Raw genomic sequence first — 25,628 nt, forward strand, 5'->3', positions numbered from 1 at the left:
TGAGCTTTTCTGATCACATTTTGTCTGTAGTCCGTCTGTCTGTAAACTTTTCACATTTTCGACTTCTTCTCAAGAACCACTGGGCCAATTTTAACCAAACTTGCCACAAATCATCCTTGGGTGAAGGGGATTCAAGTTTGTTCAAATGAATGGCCACGTCCTCTTTCAAGGGGAGATAATTAAGAATTAGTAAAAAATGAATAGCATCTTTTAAAAATCTTCTTCTCAAGAACCACAGGACCAGGAAAGATGAAACTCATATGGAAGCATCCCCAGGTAGTGTAGATTCAAGTTTGTTCAAATCATGACCCCCGGGGGTAGGGCGGGGCCACAATGGAGGATCAAAGTTTTACATAGAAATATAAAGGAAAAATCTTTAAAAATCTTCTTCTCAAGAACAGTAAAGCCATGAAGAGTCATACTTATATGGGAGCATCCTCAGGTAGTGTAGATTCAATTTTCTTCAAATCATGACCCCCGGGGGTAGGGGGGGGGGGGCCACAATGGAGGATCAAAGTTTTACATAGAAATATATAGGAAAAAATCTTTAAAAAATCTTCTTCTCAAGAACAGCAAAGCCATGATGAGTCATATTTATATGGAAGCATCCCCAGGTAGTGTAGATTCAAATTAAATCATGACCCCCGGGGGTAGGGCTGGGCCACAATGGAGGATCAAAGTTTTACATAGAAATATATAGGAAAAATCTTTAAAAATCTTCTTTTCTAGAACAGTTAAGCCATGAAGAGTCATATTTATATGGAAGCATCCTCAGGAAGTGTAGATTCAATCTTCTTCAAATCATGACCTCCGGGGTTAGGGCGGGGCCACAATGGAGGATCAAAGTTTTACATAGAAATATATAAGAAAAATCTTTAAAAATCTTCTTCTCAAGAACAGTAAAGCCATGAAGAGTCATATTTATATGGAAGCATCCTGAGGTAGTATAGATTCAAGTTTGTTCAAATCATGACCCCCTGGGGTAGGGCGGGGCCACAATGGAGGATCAAAGTTTTTACATAGAAATTTATAGGAAAAATCTTCTCCTCAAGAACAGCAAAACCATGATGAGTCAAATTTATATGGAAGCATCTTCAGGTAGTTTAGATTCAGTTTTGATCAAATGATGACCCCTGGGGGTAGGATGGGGCCCAATGGTGGATCGAAAGTTTTGCATAAGAACATATAGAAAAAAAAATTCTTCTCAGGAACAGAAAAGCTATGTTAGTCTTATTGATTTGGAAGCATCCTCAGGTAATGTAGATTCAAGTTTGTTCAAATGATGACCCCTGAGATAGGGAGGAGCTACAATGAGGGATCAAATTTTTACAAAGAAATAAATGGGAAAATTCTTTTAAAATCTTCTCAAGTACAACAAATTCATTTGTTATATTGACATAGAAGCATCATCAGGTAGTTTAAAATTCAAGCCCCCCCCCCCCCCCCCCCCCCCCCCGTTCATTACTGAACTGATTTGTGCCTTAGTCTAGCTAATGTGCTCAGGTGAGCGATGTGGCCCATGGGCCTCGTGTCTGAGATTCACTGTCACCTATTTAGCACTTTATTTAGCATTTATATAGTGTTGAAATACCTATTATTAACTCATCTGAGCTTTTCTGATCAAAATTTGTCCGTTATCTTTCATTGTCATCAGTAACTTTTAAGAATTTCATCTTCAACCAAACTTGGCACAGAGTATCCTTGGGTGAAGGGGATTCAAGTTTGTTTAAATGAAGGGTCACACCCTCTTCAATGGGAAGATAATCAAGAAACATAGGTAATCAGAGATTACAGAGCTCACCTCAACGAATGTTATCTTAAGTAAGGCAAGTCCCACACTAAACTAATAATCTTGGAGTGTGCATCCCTAAATGCAACATTTATGCAATTTTGGTCTGATAGGGCTTGCAGTTACTTGGGAATAGACTTATCTGAAAACTTAAAACTAGTCACTCATCCAGAAAATGTAAGTCAAATCCAGCATCCGAAGCAAGTTTGAGATTGTTTGTCCCTTGATGCATCATCCATGCAAGTTTGGTTCAGATAGGCCTTATAGTTACTTGGAAATGAGATCTGCTCCAAAAACTTTAACCTGGTTACTCATTCGGAAAATGTAGGTCAGATCCAGCATCTGAAGCAAGTCCAGTAGTGTGCATCCTTAGATGCACCATCCATGCAAGTTTGCTTTAGATAGGCCTTATACTTACTTGGAAATGAGATCTGCTCCAAAAACTTTAACCTGGTTACTCATTCGGAAAATGTAGGTCAGATCCAGCATCTGAAGCAAGTCCAGTAGTGTGAATCCTTAGATGTATCATCCATGCAAGTTTGGTCAATATAGGGTTTATAGTTACTTGGAAATGACATCTGCTCCAAAAACTTTAACCTGGTCACTCATCCGGAAAATGTAGGTCAGATCCAGCATCCGAAGCAAGTCCAGTAGTGTGCATCCTTAGATGTATCATCCATGCAAAAACCACTGGGCTAGAAAAAAATGAAACTTATGTGAAAACTTCCTGACGAAGTGTAGGTTCAAGTTTGTTCAAATCATGACCCTCAGGGGTAGGGTGGGCCACTATGGATGATCAAAGTTTAACATGGGTACATATAGGAAAAAATCTTTAAAAGTCTTTTTCTTAAGAACGGCAAAGCCATAATTAGTCATACATGTACTTATATGGAAACATCCTCAAGTAGTGTAGATTCAAGTTTGTTCAAATCATGACACACAAGGATAAGGTGGGGCTACAATGGGTGATCCAAGTTTTACATAGGAAAATGGGAAAAATTCTTCCAGAATTTTTTTCTCAAGAACAGCAAAGCCATGATCATTCATATATATATGGAACCATCTCAGGTAGTATAGATTCAAGTTTGTTCAAAGCATGACCCTTGAGGTTAGAGTGGGGCCACTATGGGCGATCAAGGTTTTACATGGGTATATATACAGGAAAAATCTTTTAATACACAACAAAATTTCTACTTTCTTAAGTATTAAGAATAAAATTTATGTTATGAAAGTGCAAGAATGTGTCAATTTATGTAATCTATTTTTAACATACCGAAGACAAAATTGCTAACGCACCCCATAAAATTTTTTTCCCTCAAGAACGGCAAAGCCATGATCATTCATGTTAAATCATGACCCCCAGAGTAGGGTGGGGCTACAATGGGTGATTAAAGTTTTATACATGTATAGGTATTTATATATTTGTATATTTATCAATGGGGAAAATACTCTCAAGAACAGCAAAACCATGATCATTCATACTGATACTTATATGGAAGCATCCACAGCTAGTGTATATTCAAGTTTGTTCAAATCATAACCCCCAGGGGTAAGGTTGGAATGCAGTGGGTGATCAAAGTTTTACATAGGAATTTACAGGAAAAAGAATTTGCTAATGAAAAACAAGAAAACAGATACTTGACAGGATACTCAGGTGAGTGTTGTGGTCCGTGGGCCTTTTCAATTAAAATTCTTGTTCCCCTTAATCCATAGATGCTGTGCCAAAATTGGTTGAAATCAGTTTCACAATTCCAGAGAAGAAGCTGAAAATGTTTAAAAGTTTGTGACTGATGCACACCTGCACAATGATGGACAGACAGCAAAAGGTCACCTGAGTGACTCGAGTGACTTAAAAATGCAACTATTACCATGAAATGTATGCAAGTGAGTAAAGGCTAGGTATAGGCATTTCTATGCAAATAAACTAATTTTAAAAAATGCCTAAGGACCATATCTATTATACAAAGAAAGTTAAAACATATTGTCTAGTAAATATTTGGTACCCATGACATGAGATAGCCAGTACACATTGTCATTGTTCTTTATTACACAAGATTATAAGGGACATCAACAAAAATGTTTCTGCACAAGGGCATGCTCTATTTTAATGAAACAAGGTATATTTAGAAGCAAAATATTCCAAGGATTGCTAGTATTGCTGCACAAATATCAAAAGCTCAGTTGTTTAATTACTATATGTAAAGTTTTAAGTTGAATCAGGGTTAAAATGTACAGTCCAGTATTTTAAGTTTCCTAAAATTCTGATCAAATGAGAAAATGCCTAGGATTTGTGCAGCACTTTTATTTAAGCATTGGATTCTTATTTTTGGATGTCGTCGGTCCTATAACACACCTGACCGTGGCAACAAATTGAATACCGCGCGTTAACGCGATGTGATAATTTGTCGGCACGGCCAGGTGTGTTATAGGACCGACGACATCCAGAAATAAGAATCCAATGCTTAAATAAAAGTGCTGCACTCAGTCAAAAATTGCTCGATCATACCCAAGTCAAAACGACCTAGATATTTTTATGACAAACCTGTACACAAAAATTTCATTTCAGTTTGTGCAACCTCTGCAAAGAAAATGAACGGAAACTGCAAATACATGTAATTGGAATTTTTCCAAGTCCAAGGGGCATAACTCTGTCAAAAATTGCTCTATGGTACCCAAATCAGAACTTGACCTAGATATTCTTATGACAAATCTACACCAAATTTCATTTCAGTATGTGCAACCTTTGTGAAGAAAGTGAACGGAAACTGCTGGTGGACCGACAGACAGATCGACCAACTGACAGACAGCAGCAAAGCAATATGCTCTCCCCTCTTTGAAGGGGGGCATAATAATGAATATAACTCTTGCGTTTTTATTAGATCATTTGCATAGAAACAGCTATACCTAGCCTTAACTTACATGCGTAGTCATACACATGCTAAGGTGGAGCCACAATAAGGGTAAGAAATTACAAAGGATCTGCCGGTATACAGGACAGTAATCCCAAAATAGGTCAAATGAAAAGCATCCCCAAATGTTGTAGAATCAAACCTCCTTAGGGGTAGAGGAGGGAATAATTTGTGTGAAATTTTAAAATGTTACTCAGGGGAACATTTTGGCTCATGGATATCTTTTTACATTGATTCGATGTACAGATTCACAGGAGTTAAGCCCATTTTGATCCCAAACTCTTCATATCCATAATTTCGAAAAGTTTGGGATCAAAATGGGCTTAGCCCCTGTGTACAGATTATTGTTGTGCAATACATATTAAATTACATTTAATTTTGCCATTCACCTTTTAAGAGATGAATTCCTAAGAAAAGTTATATCATTTACTATTATAATTTGAAACATGATTAAATATAAACATAATGAATTCTTAACATCCAGGTAATATGTGAAGTCTTAAGTTATATAGAGGAAAAAATAGACAATAGATGATCAGTGACTCCGAGTTAATAGTGAAATTACATTTGTTCCTGAGTTGCACACTAAAATATTAGTGAATTCACATTTGGTCATGAACTGCATTTATTAATCCAGTGAAAATTTTGGTCTTTTGTTTAACTTCTTTGGCTTGGTCATGCTAAAACTCTCCTGATTATTTGTGTGTCTTAACATGTCTTCTTCATGTTCCCACGGTACGTTACTAGTACCTGGTAAGTCACATTCAAAGGTTTCCAAATCCTTGACAACACTGGGTCTTCCATTCTTCAAACCATGTGATAGTTTTGTATCTGAGAAATGAAATGGATCCTTTAAACCAGTCCTTATAACCTCCTTCCTTTGTAATGATGGCTCACTAACAAAATATCCCTCTTGTCGGGCACCTTTTGTACTTTCACTTCTTTTTTTCTTTTTCATGTGGAGAGCATTTGAGAACATTAGTCTTTTTCTGGGAACAGCTTTACTGCCAACACTTTGTAACTTTTTCGTTGGTGATGCGGCACATGTATGTACATTCCTCTCACCTCTATCTATGTTGACATTGGTTTCAAAGGAAGTTGACCAACTCCTTTTACTTTTTGCAAGATTCTCAGGGTGATTTGCTTTAACTCTATCTTTAACTTGATAGAAATCACTCCAGTCTCTGCTCTTATTATCAGCTTTGATCCTTCTGTATCCTGGAGAACTTATTCCTGGTACATCATTTCCCTCAGTCAGGTGTTCTTGATGACTACACATCTCCCAATCCCTCTCCTGTTCCTCAGAATTGCTAACCTCATTCTGTGGATTGGGAATGATGTCCCTTTGTTTCATGCCTCCTTTTGAGTGGACTTTAGATTGACTTTTTCCAAACCTTTCCTTTTCTGTTACATCCATTCCCTTTTCTTCCCAAGCCTGTTGTAAATTTCTCATGTTAAGTGTCTCAGATGGCAAATGTTGCATCCCAGACTGATCTGTTGATGAATTTAAGGAAGTTGATGTTATTTTGCTGGACTGTATTCTACCAAGTCCAGACAGACTAGGTGAAGCTCCTATCTGGAACCTTCTGCTGTTACTACACACATTAGATTTTCTGAAGCAGACCTCCATATTTTGCTCCACTGCACCACATGAGCGAGTTCTGGACTGTAATTTCCTAGAAGCAACACTGTCACACATTTCATATGGCCAAGAACTTTTACTTAAACTAGACTGTGATGAACAATGGTCATCTTCTGCCTTTCTACAATTTCTTGGTAGGGAGCACTCCTTGTTGTCAATCTCAGTGTTTATGTCAGTATCAACTCTTTCTTTCTCAATTCTAGAAGATGGAAATCCAGGTTTTTTTTGTGTTGATATCTGAGAATCAGAAATCCTCCTCCTTTTCAACTCTAAACTATCAGTGCTTCCCCTAGATCTCTGATCCAGATCTTTTTCAACCATTGCTTGAACTTCATAAATCTCTTGCATCAGTGATTTTAATCGCCTGTCATTACTACTGGAGCTTTCCTCATCCCATTGAGTAACATCTTTGGAAATTTGCTCCACTTCATCCAGCGACTTGCTATGTCCCCGTTTTGTCTTTTCTGAACTTTTACAGTATTTATCTAAGATGGAATGTTTTTGGTGAGTTTGAGATGCATGTCCTTTTGGAGAAACCTTTGGACTAGATTTTTTTTCACTTAAAAAATGGAAAGGTGACATTTTTACATGTCTCTGAACTTTCAAGTCAGTATTTGATTTTCTATCAACATCTGGAAGAGAATGGTATCTCTTGCTTCCCCTTGGGGAGACACTCTTTTGGAGATTTGGTCTAAATGAGGAGCCCATTTTGATCTCCTCTGTTTTAAAGTCTTCATTTTCCAGAGGCTTGATGATCTGGACTTTCTGCAGTAAGTTTGGTTTCAGCTGATCAATCTCTAAGGGGTCCGAGTCCAGCAGAGGTCCTTTCCTTGGACAGGAGTTTATAACTGCAACACAGTAGTTCAACAAAGTTACAAGAAAAAATGTTAGAATTGCATTACACTTTTCAGTCTTCATGAAATAAAATTTCCTTTCTATAAATTACCTGGGAGAGTTTGAGTGGAGGGCAGAAGGAATGCTATAGGTAGTTCTGAGGCTAGGAATGGATGCTGCGCAGCCTTCAACGGTGCAAGTCTATCAGCTGAAATAGGCCACCATTAAATAACAATGATCAGGTTAAGCTTAGTTTAAGCTGAAATCTCCAACACTGATCTTAAGGTGCACTGTTACGTATGTGGTACCTGGATTATATCTCAGAAGACCGGAGAGGAAGTCTCTGAACAAATAGTCCTGACACCCGAGTTTCTTAAACAGCACATCAGAGGCTGAAATTAAAGAAGTAAAAAGATTTACTGATTCATAGAACCAAGTTTACACTTAGATAAGATATATTGGTATTAAATATATATGACAGGCTATCACTTGTCAGATGTTGATATGTCATATATTTATGTCAATTTTTCAGATATTCATGTCAACTTGTTAGATAATAATCATCATTACTAGGAACTCAGTATCTTGTTATTAAGCATGTTAATGCCATTAACTGACATCTACTTATCATTATTTCTGACAAGTTGACATACTTTTCCAATAAGTAGACATATTTATCTGACAACTAGACATAATTTTCTGACACGTAAACATACTTTTCTGACAAGTCTACATAAATATCTGATAAGTAACACAATTACCTGACAAATCATATTTATCTGACAACTTGACACCCTGACTTGTCAGATAATGATGTTGACTTGTAAGATGGTACGTCAACATGTCAGATAATAATACAGACTTGTAAGATGGTATGTAAACTTGTTAGATAATATAGACTTAAAAGATGTAATGTCAATTTGTCAGAGAATTATGTCAACTAGTCAGATATTTAAGTCAACTTGTCAGATGAGTATGTTGACCTGACAGATTTTCATGTCAACTTGTCCGATCCTTATGTCTTCTTGTCAGAAAATATGTTGTCAGCTGAATGGTATGAATTGAGTATGGACATGTTCATGTTGAGTTCTGACAAGTTGACATAATTATCTGAAAAGTTGACATAAACATCTGGCAAGTTGACATAAACATGCAGAAATGTGCCACCATAAAAAAGTGAAATAAATCATGATCCTATTTTTATTCACTGTACCAGTACATGATTATAACATGTATGTTGTATTTTGTGTGTTTGACACACTATAAAGTATCTCAGCTCTTTCGGAACACTGTCTGGCACACTTAAGGAAAAGTTCTGACAATAACAAAAGAGCATGGTATAACAGAATTAAATAATTTCAGTTCTTATATATATATAGCATAGCATATCTGCACCATGTAAGCGAAATGTTAGATCATTCTACAAATAAAATAATATATTTATTTTAATTAAGAGATTTCTTTTTTACATTCAATGTTTAAATTTGCATGTTTTCCCTTATATAACATTATTTTGACAAAGGCATATTCAAGTCTGTGTATGAACATGTTCGTCACCTGACCATAAATTCATTGTTTAGTCATAAACAACTGACATAATTTCATAGTGACGTCATAAGTGGTATACATGTTCAACACGTGTAATTTATACAGTTGAGGTCTTAAAAAAATAAATTATTTCATGGTTTTAAAACTATAGTATTCAAATATTTCCTAAAAATTAGTCACAAATATAAATACAAGAAGCCAATGGGCCACATCGTTTACCTGAGCACTTTGGCTAGGGAAAAGCAGAAATCAGTTCAGCATTAAAGTTTAAATATAAAAGTGGTCCTGACATTTGATCTTCTATTCAAGCCTTGTCCTACCCCAAGGAACATGATTTGAACTCACTTGAATCTACACTACCTGAAGATGCTTCTGAATTAATATGACTAATCATGGCTTTGCTGTTCTTGAGAAGATTTTTAAAGATTTTCCCTATGTATTCCTTTGTAAAACTTTGATCCCCCATTGTGGCCCCACCCTACTCCCAGGGGTCATGATCTGAACAAACTTCATTTAACACTACCTGAGGATGCTTCCAAATCAATATGACCAATCAAGGCTTTGTTGTTCTTGGTATCTACAACTTCGTTGAGGTGAGCTAAAAAATTTATTTGAATATTTTTTCCATTTCCACTGTTAAGCTGTTTCATCACTGCTTACGGTGATTCTTGTTTCAAAATTGGCTCTCAACATGTTAGTACACCCCTATTATGACATCATGTTGTGCTAAATGTACATCTTAATTTTTTTTTTTTTAACGTTTCATGCAGTTAATGTATAGACAGTTTCAAAGAGTTTTAGTTGAGTATAGGAGGAAAAAGTTACATGAAACTATTTTAGAAAAAATAATATTATTTTTTCTTTGTGTCAAATACATGAAAGTAGGTTGTACATTGGACTGACAATCTCAGAGTCCCCGGGCGCTGTCGGATTTTCTTCAGAATAAAGAAGCTGTGCACTATTTAGGCATAGTATGCTTATGCTATATAAATCCTTAGAACACTTTGGGAAAAAAGTTGGGTATTGATTATATAGAGACAAACTGACAAGAAGCATATAAATTTATTTTACTACATACTAGTAATTATGCATATCGACACAAAAACATGCAATACATGTATTTGTATAATATTGTTGTGCTTTTTATTTTATTTTATTTTTCTTTGTGTCAAATATATGAAAGTAGGTTTATATAACTAAAATAGATTGTACTAAATAACAGTGTCTGTGGTAAAATCCGTTGTACGTTGGACTGACAATCTCAGAGTCCTGAGTTCAAAAACGTGCAATACTTTATCTTGGTACATAATTATGCATATTAACACAAAACATGCAATAATCTATTCTAGTACATAATAATGCATACCATTTTTTTGCTCACAGACATTAGTGTATCCCTTTAGGTCATCATAAAATTTGCCTTTTTGAAAGACATCTCTGGGGAAAGGGCCCAAGAGTCTCGTCATCTAAAATAAAAACATAAATATGTATAAAAAAAAAAAAAAAAAAAAAAAAAAAAAAGCAAATTCAGAAAATTGTGGTCCCCTGTTTTTGGGATTTTAAAAGCAGAAGATTTTTTCCCATATTTTCATTTGTAAAAATTTGATCCCCCATTGTGGCCCCCATCCTACCCCCGTGGGCCCTCATTTGAACAAATTTCATTCTACACTACCCAAGGATGCCTCCATATTAATAATCAATTTGACTAATCATAGCTTTTCTGTTCTTGAGAAAAAGATTTTTTCCTATATATTCCTCTGTAAACTTTAATCACCCATTGTGACCCCACCCTACCCCTGGGGGTCATGATTTGAACAAACTTGAATCTACACTACCTGAGGATGCTTCCATATAAATATGACCAACCATGGCTTTGCTGTTCTTAAGAAGAAGATTTTTAAAGATATTTTCCTATATATTTCTATGTAAAACTTTGATCCCCCATTGTGGCCCCACCCTACCCCCTGGGGGTTATGATTTGAAGAAACTTGAATCAACACTACCTGAGGATGCTTTCATATAAATATGACCAATCATGGCTTTGCTGATCTTGAGAAGAAGATTTTTAAAGATATTCTCCTATATATTTCTTTGTAAAACTTTGATCCCCCATTGTGGCCCGACCATACCCCCAGGGGTCATGATTTGAATAAACTTGAATCTACACTACCTGAGGATGCTTTCATATAAATATGACCAATCATGGCTTTACTGTTCTTAAGAAGAAGATATTTAAAGATATTTTCCTATATATTTCTATGTAAAACTTTGATCCCCCATTGTGGCCCCACCCTATCCCCAGGGGTCATGATTTGAAAAAATTTTAATCTACACTACCTGAGGATGCTTGCATATAAATATGACCAATAATGGCTTTGCTGTTCTTAAGAAGAAGATTTTTAAAGATATTCTCCTATATATTTCTATGTAAAACTTTGATCCCCCATTGTGGCCCCACCCTACCCCCGGGGGTCATGATTTGAACAAACTTGAATCAACACTACCTGAGGATGCTTCCATATAAATATGACCAACCATGGCTTTGCTGTTCTTAAGAAGAAGATTTTTAAAGATATTTTCCTATATATTTCTATGTAAAACTTTGATCCCCCATTGTGGCCCCACCCTATCCCCAGGGGACATGATTTGAACAAACTTGAATCTACACTACCTGAGGATGCTTCCATATAAATATGATCAATCATGGCTTTACTGTTCTTAAGAAGAAGATTTTTAAAGATATTCTCCTATATATTTCTATGTAAAACTTTAATCCCCCATCGTGGCCCCACCCTACCCCTGGGGGTCATGATTTGAACAATCTTGAATCTACACTACCTGAGGATGTTTCAACATAAGTTTCATCTTTCCTGGCCCAGTGGTTCTTGAGAAGAAGATTTTTAAATGATGCCATTATTTTTTCACTAATTCCTAATTATCTCCCCTTGAAAGAGGGCATGGCCCTTCAATTGAACAAACTTGAATCCCCTTCACCCAAGGATACTTAGTGGCAAGTTTGGTTGAATTTGGCCCAGTGGTTCTTGAGAAGAAGTCAAAAATGTGAAAAGTTTACAGACAGACAGACGTACGCCGGACAAAATGTGATCAGAAAAGCTCACTTGAGCCTTTGGCTCAGGTGAGCTAAAAATCATAGTACATTCTGAAATGTCTTGTCACAATTGCAAGGAATGCACATAATAATACAATCTAATTAAAATTAGACCTTTCATCTCGCTCTTCGGAAATTGATTTGTCGCTCCTTTCACGAGCGACAAATCAATTTACGAAGAGCGAGATGAAAGGTCTAATTTTAATTAGATTGATAATAATAATAATAATAATAATGAACAAGAGGCCCATGGGCCACATAGCTCACCTGAGCACTTTGGCTAGGAAAAAAGCATAAATCAGTTCAGTATTGAAAAGCTTAAATGCATAAGTAGTCCCGACCAACCCCTAAAAAAAGGGGGGGGGTGTATATTTGAACAAAATTGAATTTACACTAAGGATGCTTACATATTTCTTTGATTAACTGTGGCTTTTTTTCGTACAAGTTTGGACTTTCATTGTGGTCCCACCCTACCCTGGGGGTTATAATTTGAACAAATCTGAATCTACACTATCTGAGGATGCTTCCATATAAATATGACCAATCATGGCTTTGCTGTTCTTGAGAAGATTTTTCCTATATTTTCCTATGTAAAACTTTGATCTTCCATTGTGGCCCCACCCTACTCCCTGGGGTCATGATTTGAACAAACTTGAATCTAAACTACCTGAGGATGATTCCACATGAGTTTCATCTATCCTGGCTCAGTGGTTCTTGAGAAGATTTTTAAATGATGCCATTAATTTTTCACTAATTTCTAATTATCTTCCCTTGGAAGAGGGCGTGGCCCTTTATTTGAATCTCCTTCACCCAAGGATACTATGTGCCAAGTTTTGTTGAAATTAGCCCAGTGGTTCTGGAGAAGATGATGAAACTGTGAAAAGTTAACGATGACAACGACAGCGGACAAATTTTGATAAGAAAAGCTCACTTGAGGCTTCAGCTCAGGTGAGCTAAAAATATGAAAGATCTGCAAAAGCTACAACCAAAGAGAAAAGTAGGTCAAACTTCGAGATCATGAGGTAAAAAATGATAGTACTTTTATTATAAGTGTAGAGTGTGTCAAAAACCAATACAGTCAAACCTCATTATCTACAACTCAATGGGACATATAAAAACCTTTGAGATATCCAAGAATTTAAGATATCAAGGGTAAAATACATAAAAACAAGAGGCCCATGGGCCACAGCGCTCACCTGAGTAACTTTGGCCTTGCTGTTTTTCACCTGATTTTTCTCACCCCCCCCCCCCCCCCCCCCACCGTAGTACTTATTGTGGCCCTGCCCTACCCCCAAGGGTCTTAAACAATTAGAATCTACACTACTCCAGGATGCTTCAACATAAGTTTCAGCCTTTCTGGCCCAGTGGTTCTTCAGAAGAAGATTTTTCAAGATTTTTTCTGCATATTTCAATGTAAAACTTGGATTCCCTATTGTGGCCCCACAGTACCCCTGGGGGTCGTGATTTGAACAATTTAGAAGCTACATTACCCCAGAATGCTTCCACATAAGTTTCAGCTTCTCTGGCCCATGGTTCTTGAGAAGAAGATTTTTAAAGATTTTTACTATATATTTCAATGTAAAACTTGGATTCCCTATTGTGGCCCCGCCCTATCCCCGGGGGTCATGATTTGAACAATTTAGAATCTACACTACCCAAGGATGCTTCCACATAAGTTTCAGCCTTTCTGGCCCAGTGGTTCTTGAGAAGAAGATTTTTAAAGATTTTTACTATATATTTCAATGTAAAACTTGGATTCCCTATTGTGGCCCCACCCTACCCCCGGGGGTCATGATTTGAACAATTTAGAATCTACACTACCCAAGGATGCTTCCACATAAGTTTCAGCCTTTCTGGCCCAGTGGTTCTTGAGAAGAAGATTTTTAAAGATTTTTACTATATATTTCAATGTAAAACTTGGATTCCCTATTGTGGCCCCACCCTACCCCCGGGGGTCATGATTTGAACAATTTAGAATCTACACTACCCCAGGATGCTTCCACATAAGTTTCAGCCTTTCTGGCCCAGTGGTTCTTGAGAAGAAAATTTTTAAATGACCCCACCCAATTTTTGTATTATCTTGATTATCTCCCCTTTGATGGGGACTTGGCCCTTCATTTTTTTTAATTTAAACTCCCCTTTACCCAAGGATGCTTTGTACCAAGTTTGGTTAAAATTGGCCCAGTGGTTCTTGAGAAGAAGTCAAAAATGTGAAAAGTTTACAGACGGACGGACGGACGATGACAACGGGTGGTCAGAAAAGCTCACTTGAGCTTTCAGCTCAGGTGAGCTAATAAGTGGATGGAGACTTCAAATTCACTCGACAAATCCATGGTATTCGAAATATCAGTTTTCAAGATAACAAAGTTAAACTGTATTTTGCAATCAACAGTGAGATGTATCACTAAGTTTGTCTAATAGCGTCATCTTATTCCTATAAAAATTAAAAAGAAAGTAACTTGATGTCATCATATGTGTAATATTCATTTAGCTACAATTAAAAGAAATGAAAATATTAAACATTGACATTTTTGCAAGAATCTTATAGAAGACAAGGGCTTTCAAGTGAAAGAAAAGAAGGAATGAGGTTGGAGGGAGGTTTTCTAACAATCCTGTCTTGTGTGTGTGGAAGTAAACATAAATAATCTAACAGCCATGGTACACCAAATATTGTATTTTCCTGTTAAAAACCAAATGCTAGTACAATGGAAATAACAGACAAACACAGCATATGATCAATTTTATGATATTTCAGTTTAAGAATGTAAAACTAAATATTTTCACCATGATTTTAACTGTAGATATCAGTCAACTATTTCCACAAGAGGAAGCATTTTCCTACAATGTATCATGTATGTAGTGATATAAATCCAATGGGCATACTATTAGACACTCTTTAGCACATCTGGTCTACATCAAGTGCTCACAATAGGATGCAAGCCAAAATGTGTACTGATGAAAAGCCTTTTACTTGTGTAATGCAAAAGTGACTTTAAAAAGTTAGATATCAATTCTAATACTTTTAGTACTCAACAGTGTTTTTTTATGTACTGAATAGGTTAATTTTGATAAATAAATACTTGTTTAAAATTTTTGTTTATTTTTTCCTCCCTTCTTCATAGGATTTGAATTTTATAGGCGACGTTGAACGTAGAATTAACTTTGGACAGCCTAAAGATCTGACCTTGGATAGATTTTTTTCATTTAGTCAAATGATTTTTTTTTGTATCCAAATCTTTACAAAAATTGAAGGTCTTGACTCAGCGTAAACCATGTACATACCTCTTTGATGATTGGGATTTTGGAGGTGCCTGGGAATAATGGTGCTCCAGAATACAGTTCTGCCAGAATACATCCTAAAGACCAAAGATCAATCTCTGTACCAAAGGGAATCCCAAACAAAACCTAAAAATAGATACATCCTAAATCTATCAAAGGGAATCCCATCCAGAACCTAACAATAGATACATCCTAAATCAACCAAGGGAATCCCAAACAGAACCTAAAAATAGATACATCCTAAAGACCAAACATCAATCTCTGTACCAAAGGGATCCCAAACAGAACCTAAAAAATAGATACGTCCTATAGACCAAAGGTCAATCTCTGTACCAAAAGGATGCATATTTGATATGAAGCCTAAGAAAACTAGAAATATATCCATAGGACGCCCCACTAAGGGTATATTAGTAATGCAACATGAAAATTTATAAGTGATGACAATTTCTTGAATACTTTCTTTAAAATTGAAATCTACAAAATTGGATATAGATGATAAATTCTCACCAAATTTTGTGTAAGTGCATAAGCTTACATAAAGATATCTTAAATGGTTTCTTTGAAACTAAGCAAAATGCAAATTAAAGAAAAGTGAGGTCAAAGTCACAGGAAAGGACAAGATCAACAGTTTTTGATGCAGCTGAATAACTTTCACTAATATGTATCAGCATATTAAGTTTAATAAACATATCTTGAATGGTTTATTTAAAATTGAGCTAAAAACCTATTTAAGAAAAGTGAGGTCAAGGTCAAAGGAAAGGTCAAGGTATAAAAATGTTGATGCAATTGAATAGCTTACGTCAGTATGTATCAGCATATGAAGTTTGATTACACTATTTTGAATGGTTTCTTTTAAACTGAGCTAAACACTAATTTTAGAAAGGTGAGGTCAAGATCAAAGGAAAGATATAAAAATGATTATGCAGTTGAATAGCTTACTTCAGTATGTATCAGCATATGTAGTTTGATTACACTATCTTGAATGGTTTCTTTAAAACTGAACTAAACACTCATTTAAGAAAAGTGAGGTCAAAGGAAAGGTCAGAGTAAAAAAATATTGATGCATTTGAATAGCTTACTTCAGTATGTATCAGCATATGAAGTTTGATAACATTTTCTTGAATGGTTTATTTAAAACTGAGCTAAACACTAATTTCAGAAAGGTGAAGTCAAAGTCAAAGGAAAGGTCAAGGTCTAAAAATGTTTATGCAGTTGAAAAACTAATCAGTATGCATCAGCATATGAAGTTTGATAAAAATATCTTGAATGGTTTCTTTAAAACTGAGCTAAACACTAATTTCAGAAAGGTGAGGTCAAGGTCAAAGGAAAGGTATAAATAACGTTTATGCAGTTGAATAGCTTACTTCAGTATGTATCAGCATATGAAGTTTAATAACACTATCTTAAATGTTTTTTTTAAAACTGAGCTAAACACTTATTGAAGAAAAGTGAAGTCAAGGTCAAAGGAATGACCAAGGTCAAAAAATGTTGATGCAGTTGAATAACTCTCATCAGTATGTTTCAGCATATGAAGTTTGACAAAAATATCTTGAATAGTTTCTTTGAATCTGAGCTCTGAAATAAGCTAAATGCAAAGCACAATGGAAGGACAAAAGGGGGGAAGATGAACATGACACACTGTATATGTCCCGTCCATTTTCATGGTGGGGCACAAAAATTTGTTAATGGTTATGTTACCCAACCAACCCTAATTTTTTGTGCCAACCCAAATACATTTTTTGTTTTAAAATTCTGAAACTGCATGTTTGTATGTTTTTTTCTTTTAAAACTTAATGGTTTTTAGGTCTAAGGTCATTTTTAGTAGCCTTTTTTGGAGCTGTTGGGTAGATTTAAGGCTAGAGGAAGAAAGCTTCCATTTGTCATTAGAAAAGTAATTCAAAGTTACGCCTATTTGAAAAAAAAAATCAAAAATAAAACAAAATCCTACTTATTGACCCAAAATACTTTACCATGTAATAGTAAGCAAGCATTTTTTTTTCTTTTGCCTGAACTCAATTTTTTAAAAATATATATAATTATATGTTTTTAAAAAAAAAAAAAAAAAAAAAAAGATCAAAAGAGGCAAATCCTCAGCAATGTCATTTGTTTTTTCTAGAATTAGATCGTGACATTTAACTTATGGTTAAGAAAACAAAGTAGCTTAATCTGAGTATTTCAATTATTATCGTCATTTTTATTTAAATTCATCATTACAATTTTGAATTAATTCAACAAATTCCTTTAATAGTAAAGGGTTAATTTGTATTTGGAGAATGTGAACTATTTATTGAGCATCTGAATTTCATTTGATCTTTCTCCACATTATTAAGCATTAGATGCCCAATTTCAAAATGAACTTATGAACTCCTTGGAGTAATCAGCTGGTGATTAAACAACTATCATGCACTATGTAAAATGATTTGCATGCCTAAAGAAAAATAATGACAAAAATTGATCTTGGAATGAGATCAGGAGATTTCAGCTCACCAAAGAGAACATCAATTTCACCAGTTCCTATTCTGTAACTCTCAACAACTGGGATTAAATTTCACAGGATCAATATAATAAAATCATTTTGAAATTCTGCTTAATGACAGAAAAATCTGTTATACTGCACCAATTATGTGTTTAATCAATCATATCTTAATTTTGTAGTCAAATGTAACGTAACAATCCATTGTGTGTAAATAAAAGAGAACACAGTGGTAGACAGATTAATGGAGAAAATTGGGGACTGTTTCCTGTTGCCGAGCTAGAGAGTGACGGATGATCTAATGGTGTCATCGCCATAGCGATTAAGGGAGGAAACTACTGTCGAGGAGGGGCATTGTTTTCGGGCTGGTGTTACTAATTACCTGAAATTTAATGGTTATTTCTGAGTTCAGAGTCAGTCATAAGGCTAGAATTTCTCCCATCAAGGAATAGTTTTGAGGAATAAATTGGCCACAAAACAAAATATTTCATACAATTAATACAGTGCTTGGTTAACCTAGAACAATACCTGACCTTTAGTGAGTATGAAGTTGTTAAGAAAACTATTCTAATCAGTCTTTAAAGGATACAGTCAACATACCACAGATGTCTCCACAAAAAATGAATACTGTTTAACATTGAAATTTTACCATTTCTCATAAAAATATTTTAGTTCTTTTAAACTTTCACTGCAGAAGATGAGTAATTCATTCTTAAGTCCTTGTATTTGAAGTAAGGATGAGATCATGGATCATATTAATGAAACATTGTCAATAGCAAAAGCTGGTAATTCAATTGTGTATCTGAGGCTGTCAAATTATCTGTAGCACATGTCATCTCACTCTAAACACTTTATCAAACAATCGAAAAGTTTTCTATTAGCCGAGTCCATTTCCCAAGAATTGGCCATATTGCATGTCAACTTTGATTTTAAAGACAGAAGCCCTTGTTTTTCTTCCCTGAGTTACATCAGGAATTTTTGGTCTCCCTCCACAGAATGTTTGTTATCAATCACTTTAAACAGATAAAACGAAACTATTAATACTTTAATGACCAGAGCCTGTCTCTAAGGACTGGAAATGAAGAATGGCTAAAACTGATAAAAATTCTTAGGACCTGCACATTAAGTAAGTTGTCACCAACAATGATGAATTGCTTCAAGATTAACTCACAGAAATCAGTTTTTATAAAATGTTTTGAAGGAAATTATTTCAATTTAGCTAGAGGCTCTAAAAGCCAGCAAATCCCCTGAGGTATGGTTGTGGGGCAAAGAAATCTGTGTTCCTCCTTAAAAATTCATTTCCTGATCAACCTATTTCTTCTAAAGGGGTACATGTAAATTTCTCAGCAATCTGCCGAAGAGTCTTTGGGAGAATGGGGCACTATTATAATCAGATTAACTGAGCAATCAGCATGGACAACTTATGAGTGGAAAATTAATGGACCAAGATTAAAACAGGATATTCATTTCTGCTCATGAATAAACATGTAAACAATGAATATTGTAAAGGAAATCAAAGAACAAACTGTAACAGACAGAGGGAGCAATGATTATTTATCATCTTAATCTTCTATTAGCTGACTTAATAAATCAAAAAAATGTCAAACCAGGATTCTTTGTATTAAAGATGTCTCATAATTTTCTTACGACAATTAACATTTCTTCTTAAAGAGGCTCATTACACCCACAGTTTATTTTAGATTTCATTACAGCACCACTTATTATGAAGATTTCAAATATCCAAATGGAGGTTATGATACGATAAATATTTTTTAATCTTTTTTCTGATTTTGGTTAAATGTTTTATTTCAAGTTTCTGATTGATAGTACATGTATTGCATAAATCTCAATGTCAAGTGATGGATATCATCTTCAGATATGTAAGCAATATAATAACACTTCATAATATTCAACAATATTTTTATTAGAAAAAATAATTTCCTCCCAAAAAAGAATTAATGTGATTTTCTTCTTAATCTTTGCATGAATAATTTGGAAAATAAGTTACAAATAGACAAGGAATGTATATTAATGAATAATAAGTCACAAATTAAATAAAAAATGTTTTAAGGAAATGAAAATTTCAATTTAAAAAAATAATTGGAATAAAACGTCCATTTCAAGAGTTATCTTTCCTAAATCCCCCTAACTCAAAACACCCAGGAACAGTTGTACATATCAGATTCAGAATAAGCTAAAATTTCTAGAATAAATATACAGTTTTCAAAGAAATAAATACAAGCACACAAACCAACAAGAGTACATACAGTACTCTAAAAAAGCAAGTCAATATTATAATTTATTTCAACAAGGTTTTAGATTTCAGCTCAAATTTCCTCCATAGGTACATGTTTTCAGTGGTAGAACTTGCTGCTTTCGCTATGACATTGTACACTACTTGGGCAGAGAAGATTTAAATGTCATTCTCTTTGGTCTTTACTTAAAAATAACCCATCTTCGTTTGTGATTTATAATGAATCCGTTACCTTGTTCTCATTGTATATAATACCGCATGTAGTCTATTTTTAGAGCGTTTCAAAGATTTAGATCATCACCAAAGCGAACCTATACAATTCGTCCCCTGGAGAAAACAGACGAAACAATGGAGGTTTATTTTTCTGTGTAGTACGTCATCAAAAAGTGGTGTAATGAGCCTCCTTATTACAAATGTACCAATAAAATTAGAAACTTCAACAAATTTTTATGTCGCCCTGAATGAAGTTTGGGTAACATATTTTTATCGTTTCACCTTTTTTTTTTTTTTTTTTTTTTTTTTTTTAATTTTTTCTATTGCATTTTCCTTGGTAAGTTGATGGATTTTAAATCATGCAAATCGGTTTGAGGCTACCAAACTCTGACTAGGGTTGGATACCGGTACGCGATACTTATACCGTACCTAGTAGTTGCTTCAAAAGCACCGGTAAAATACCGTTTCATTTAATACTGGTATTAATAACGGTATTGCTTAATCTTTGAAATATTTTAAATATTCAAAATCATTTTAGAAAAACGAATCCAGTCTTGCCAAAATTGAATTCTCCGCGCATTGGAAGGGTAGGCTAATTCACGAAATGGATGCTTAGTACATGTATAACACTTGCTTTTGATTGCCGATATTCGAGGTAAATCAGTATGTTTATTTTTTTTTAAAATTAAAATACATTCACATTAATTGTGTTTTAATTTTATTAATAAAAACTGATAATAAATGTAAATTAAAAAGGCAAAATTTTGCAAAAAAGTGATGTGCATCCCTATCCATTTTCTAATGTTTCGTTGTTTAGTGCGACCAAACAAAATGGGTCCTGGCCAACCAGGGAGGTTGTGTATAACAATGTGATTATGTATCTAGTCAAATTAATTCGTTTGAGATTCAATTTATTTGTTTTGTTGATCATTTATTAAAAGGTTGAAATATAAACATAGTTTATAAGCTTATTTATGATTATAGCATTGAAAGGTTGGTGACTGGTGAAAGCGCATTTGTTTAATGTATTCTCATTCTAATTCATCAAGGTATAGTACCGTACCGTTAAAAATACCGCATCGTTTCAAAAATACCGGCATGGTATCATACCGTTTCACCCTTAACGGTATCCAACCCTAACTCTGACCCACATTTTTCAAGGTGGGTAGGTAGGTAGTTATTTTTATTTTTTTTTTTTAAATATTTTCTAACATTTTGATGATCGTTTATAAACCATAGACTTAGAAATTTTCATTATAAACACCTGAAAGCTAAACAATTTAAATAAATTATCTACGCATTTCTGTAAAATCTTTAAATCTTAAAAGAATCTTAGAAAATGATAGACCTTAACTTTAAAATCAATACAAATAATCTATTTAAAAAAAAAAAGAATTTGAAGTACTGAAAAAAATGATTGGGTAGGGGCAATTTTAATGGGTTGGTCGGAGTACATCAAACAAATAATTTTTTATTGTTGGCCCAAAGAAGGAATATTTTTATTACATTCATGTAAATTTCAGTGGTCCTTACCTCTGGGGCCCTATATAACAAAGTTTGTAGTTCAAAGTCTTTGAAGTACAAGGCAACTTCCTTAAAATTGTTGTGGATGGCATTCCCGAAATCAATTACTGTCACAGAGCTCACATCGGAGTCTATAAATACAGAAAACTAAACATTAAAAAACCAGAAGTCTCTGATGAGACTGTAGCTCTACTGGTCTGTACGTATAACAAAGGAAAAGTAGCACTTGGATTTGAAACTTTGCAACATGCAACAATGAATAGAATTATGTATCTTAATGTAGTCTACTTCTGTGCGAAGTTATATTGAAATCAAATGAAAACTGTTGGAGGAGTAGTGTTTTGAAAGTATTTCACAGAAATTTCTATTTTTAGTAACCATGACAACACCATTCACTGAAATCAAAAACTGATATACATATTATGTATATAGTGTATTCTACTTGTGTGCCAAATTAGATTGAAATCAGACCTAAACTGTAGGAGGAGTAGCATTTTAAAGGAATTTCACAGAAATTTCTATTTTTAGTAACCATGGCAACACTGTTCATCGAAATCAAAATCCGATGCACTAAATTATGTATCATTGTACAGTCTACTTGTGTGCCAAGTTATATTGAAATCAGACCAAAACTGTAGGAAGAGTAGCGTTTTAAAGGAATTTCACAGAAATTTCTATTTTTAGTAACCATGGCAACACCGTTCATCGAAATCAAAATCCGATGCACTAAATTATGTATCATTGTACAGTCTACTTGTGTGCCAAGTTATATTGAAATCAGACCAAATCTGTAGGAGGAGTAGCGTTTTAAAGGAATTTCACAGAAATTTCTATTTTTAGTAACCATGGCAACACCGTTCATCGAAATCAAAAACCGATGCACTAAATTATGTATCATTGAACAGTCTACTTGTGTGCCAAGTTATATTGAAATCAGACCAAAACTGTAGGAGGAGTAGCATTTTGAAAAATTGTTTACAGACAGACGGACGGACAACGGACACCTTACTATCGCATAAGCTCTTCTGGTCTCTGACCAGTAGAGCTAAAAACCAGAAAACAACACATATATAAAAATCCTACATAGTGTGTAGAAACACAGACCTGCCTACCCTATTTATTGCTGAGGTGTACTCTAAATCCCTATTTTGATGGGATTTTCAGAACCAAAAGGATTAATTCCTCAAACTTTCCTATCTTGATGTCTTACAGTGATTCCATAAAATATAATTTAAATAATCTACATTTTATACCTCTACTAATACTTGCCAACCTCCAACATGTAAAAATCTGGTCATGACCAGATTTGGAAAGTAAAAAATCTGGTCATAACGCTTAACGATCGACATTCATGACACATTTACCATGATTAAATTAAATATATATGCATATATAAGGATAATTATTTTATTAAAATGAGGCTTTGACTTAGAATGACAAAAAAATTAATATATATTGATTATATTTACATGTTAAAAGAGCATTTAAGGTTTCATTATTCAGTATTGACCTGAATTAAATGTGCATATTTTTTAAAGGAAAGTCTTTTCAGAATCTGCATTGTTGATTTGAAGCACATGGAAAGTTTGTGCTAAATTTGAAAGTATTCCAATTTTGGTTTTGAAGTTATTCTTTCCTCTCCCGAATTAATTTAATTAACAAGTGCTATTAAATTTACAGTTATGCCTACACTATCTTCAAACACTTTATTTTCAAAGATTCCTTGATATGTACATAAATATCGTTTCTCTTTTTCTTGGTTCAGTTTGTTCCTGCTGGCCCTGATAACGACCTCATTCTATCGGAAGCCATTTTAAATTGACTTAAAACTTTGATTTGTCAAAACAACTCTCAGGTAATTGTTTACACCTGCACTGGTACACGGCCTACTGAACATGTTCAACATAGCCATTGGCATTGTTTACGTATATCCAAGCTTGGGTTGTAACTGGAAGTTAAAAGTGCAACCTAATTTACAAACCAAATCTGGAAATCAGGAGATTTTCGGGTTGTTCGACAAAAATCGGGTGAAAAGCATGACCCGCCGTGTCATTAAAAATAATCGGGTAAAGGGTCGATAAATCGGGTGTAACCTGACGAAATTGGTTGAGTTGGCAACTATGTCTACTGATTTTTTTCCCTATATAACATTAGATCATTAGATGTGACTAATTCCTTAGAAATTTTTATGAATGGACTAATCACCGTGCGTTAGTCAAGTGAGCAAATCTCTGCATCAAAAGCTAATTCCCGGTTATCCGTAATCCTCTAGATTTTACTTTTACATTGGTATGATATGTGAATGGACTAATCCCTGTGCGTTAGTTCATTGAGTAATCCCTGCTATGAAATCACACTATCTGAATCCTCTAAATTTTACATTTGTATCCGTATTATAAAACAGTTAAAAGTATATCATTGTGAGAGTTGGCAAGATTCTAGTTCCCCTCAACCAGGACTATTTCCCTCGCCTTCCCCTCGGGAAATAGTCCTGGCCTTGGGGAACTGGAATCTTGCTAACTCCCTCAATGAGATACTTTAACTGTATAATAATACTATAAATATTATACTATACATAGAAGATATGACAAACTTACTAGCATTCTTATTATAAGTGTGATATTATTATAAGAGTGTTCATTCTATAAGCCTATTATTATTAGCATGTTCTTATTATTAGTGTGTTCTTATCAGTAGCATGTTATTAGTATGCTATTATTATTAGTGTGTTGTTATTATCATTATATTTAGTTAATTATTATTAGCATGTTCATATTATTAGTATGTTGTTATTATTAGCATGTTATTATTATAAGTGTGCCCTTATTTTCATATTGTTCTTATTATTAGCATGTTATTATCATTAGCATGTTATTAGTATGTTATTATTATTAGCATGTTATTAGTATTATTACTTAGTTTTTTTTATTATTAGCATGTTCTTATTATTAGTATGTTATTATTATTAGCATGTTATTATTAGTGTGTCCTTATATTTATATTAGGATGTTAATTATTAGCATGTTCTTTTTATAAGCATGTTATTATTAACATGTTCTTATCATTAGCATTTTCTTATTAGCATGTTTTTATCATTATTAGCAAGTTATTATTATTAGCATGTTCTTATTATAAGCATGTTATTATTAGCATATTCTTATCATTAGCATGTTCTTATCATTAGCATGTTTCTTATAAGTACGATTATGTTTAGAGGCCATCTTAGTGTATAAGTGCAGTACAGTGCGGACTCATTATTACAATGTCCATTTTGTCACGGTAAAATATCGTATTACCGAGGGCAACGTAATAAAAGTTCCGAATAAAATCCAGTAAAACATCGTTTTGAAAGCTTGTTGTGTATTAGGAGGTGTATTTTTCTCCTTATGTTTCCTTCTTAATTCTGTTCAAATTCTTCATTAAAACGCTATATACATATAATTTATTAATAACTTATCTTGATTAGATGTCTTCATGATGCTATTTCTTCTATTTCCTTCATTTTAAAAGAAATGTGCACATTTTTTATAAAAACTTCGACAATCTTCATTTATCTGCCGCCATTTCCTTTTACTTTTACTTTCGTTTCTGTCTAGATAATGCATTCGTAAAATTTTCAATGTCTTCGTATCGTTACTACATAAATAACAACAATACATCACTGGGCGGTTTTGGGTGTTCAATGAGCTTAGAGCTGCAGTGAACAACTGATGAAAGTGGGCAGTGTGATAGGCATATTCTTGGACAGGATTTGAGAACACACAAGCTAAATGTCAAAATAAATTTGAATTTTTAAATTACTGAACAGAGTTCAATTAGCAGTTCAGCAATTATCGATTTGTATTTCTGTTGACACTTGTGAGGTAGTCCAAGCCACTATCCAAGCTGTTAAAACGTTAGTGGAGTTCAAATTTTGCCAAAATTATGTTTGATACCCAAGCTGTCAATGCCCGCTGTTTAACTGCAAACGAAATTACACATTACGTATTTAACATACATGCATATGATTAAATGTAACCCTTTATTTAATAAATTAATTTTACTTATTAACCAT

At 34.2% G+C, this 25,628-nt stretch overlaps 1 protein-coding gene across 1 annotated transcript in view; it reads right to left on the reverse strand.

The window, feature by feature from the left end:
• Positions 1-5,111: 5,111 nt before the first annotated feature.
• LOC133181839 (probable serine/threonine-protein kinase yakA) overlaps positions 5,112-25,628 on the reverse strand; it is a 39,997-nt gene continuing 19,480 nt past the window's right edge. The window contains exons 7-12 of the mRNA XM_061316465.1: positions 21,584-21,705; positions 15,114-15,236; positions 10,089-10,188; positions 7,483-7,566; positions 7,287-7,382; positions 5,112-7,188 (exon numbers count right to left, since the gene is read on the reverse strand). Coding sequence (XP_061172449.1) covers positions 5,327-7,188; positions 7,287-7,382; positions 7,483-7,566; positions 10,089-10,188; positions 15,114-15,236; positions 21,584-21,705 — 2,387 coding nt within the window. The 3' untranslated portion in view covers positions 5,112-5,326. The remainder of the gene's footprint in view (positions 7,189-7,286; positions 7,383-7,482; positions 7,567-10,088; positions 10,189-15,113; positions 15,237-21,583; positions 21,706-25,628) is intronic.

The sequence above is a fragment of the Saccostrea echinata genome, unplaced genomic scaffold (genome assembly GCF_033153115.1).
Source record: "Saccostrea echinata isolate AGI-Se365-2 ecotype Australia unplaced genomic scaffold, CSIRO_AGI_Sech_v1 ptg000009l, whole genome shotgun sequence".
Taxonomy (NCBI): domain Eukaryota; kingdom Metazoa; phylum Mollusca; class Bivalvia; order Ostreida; family Ostreidae; genus Saccostrea; species Saccostrea echinata.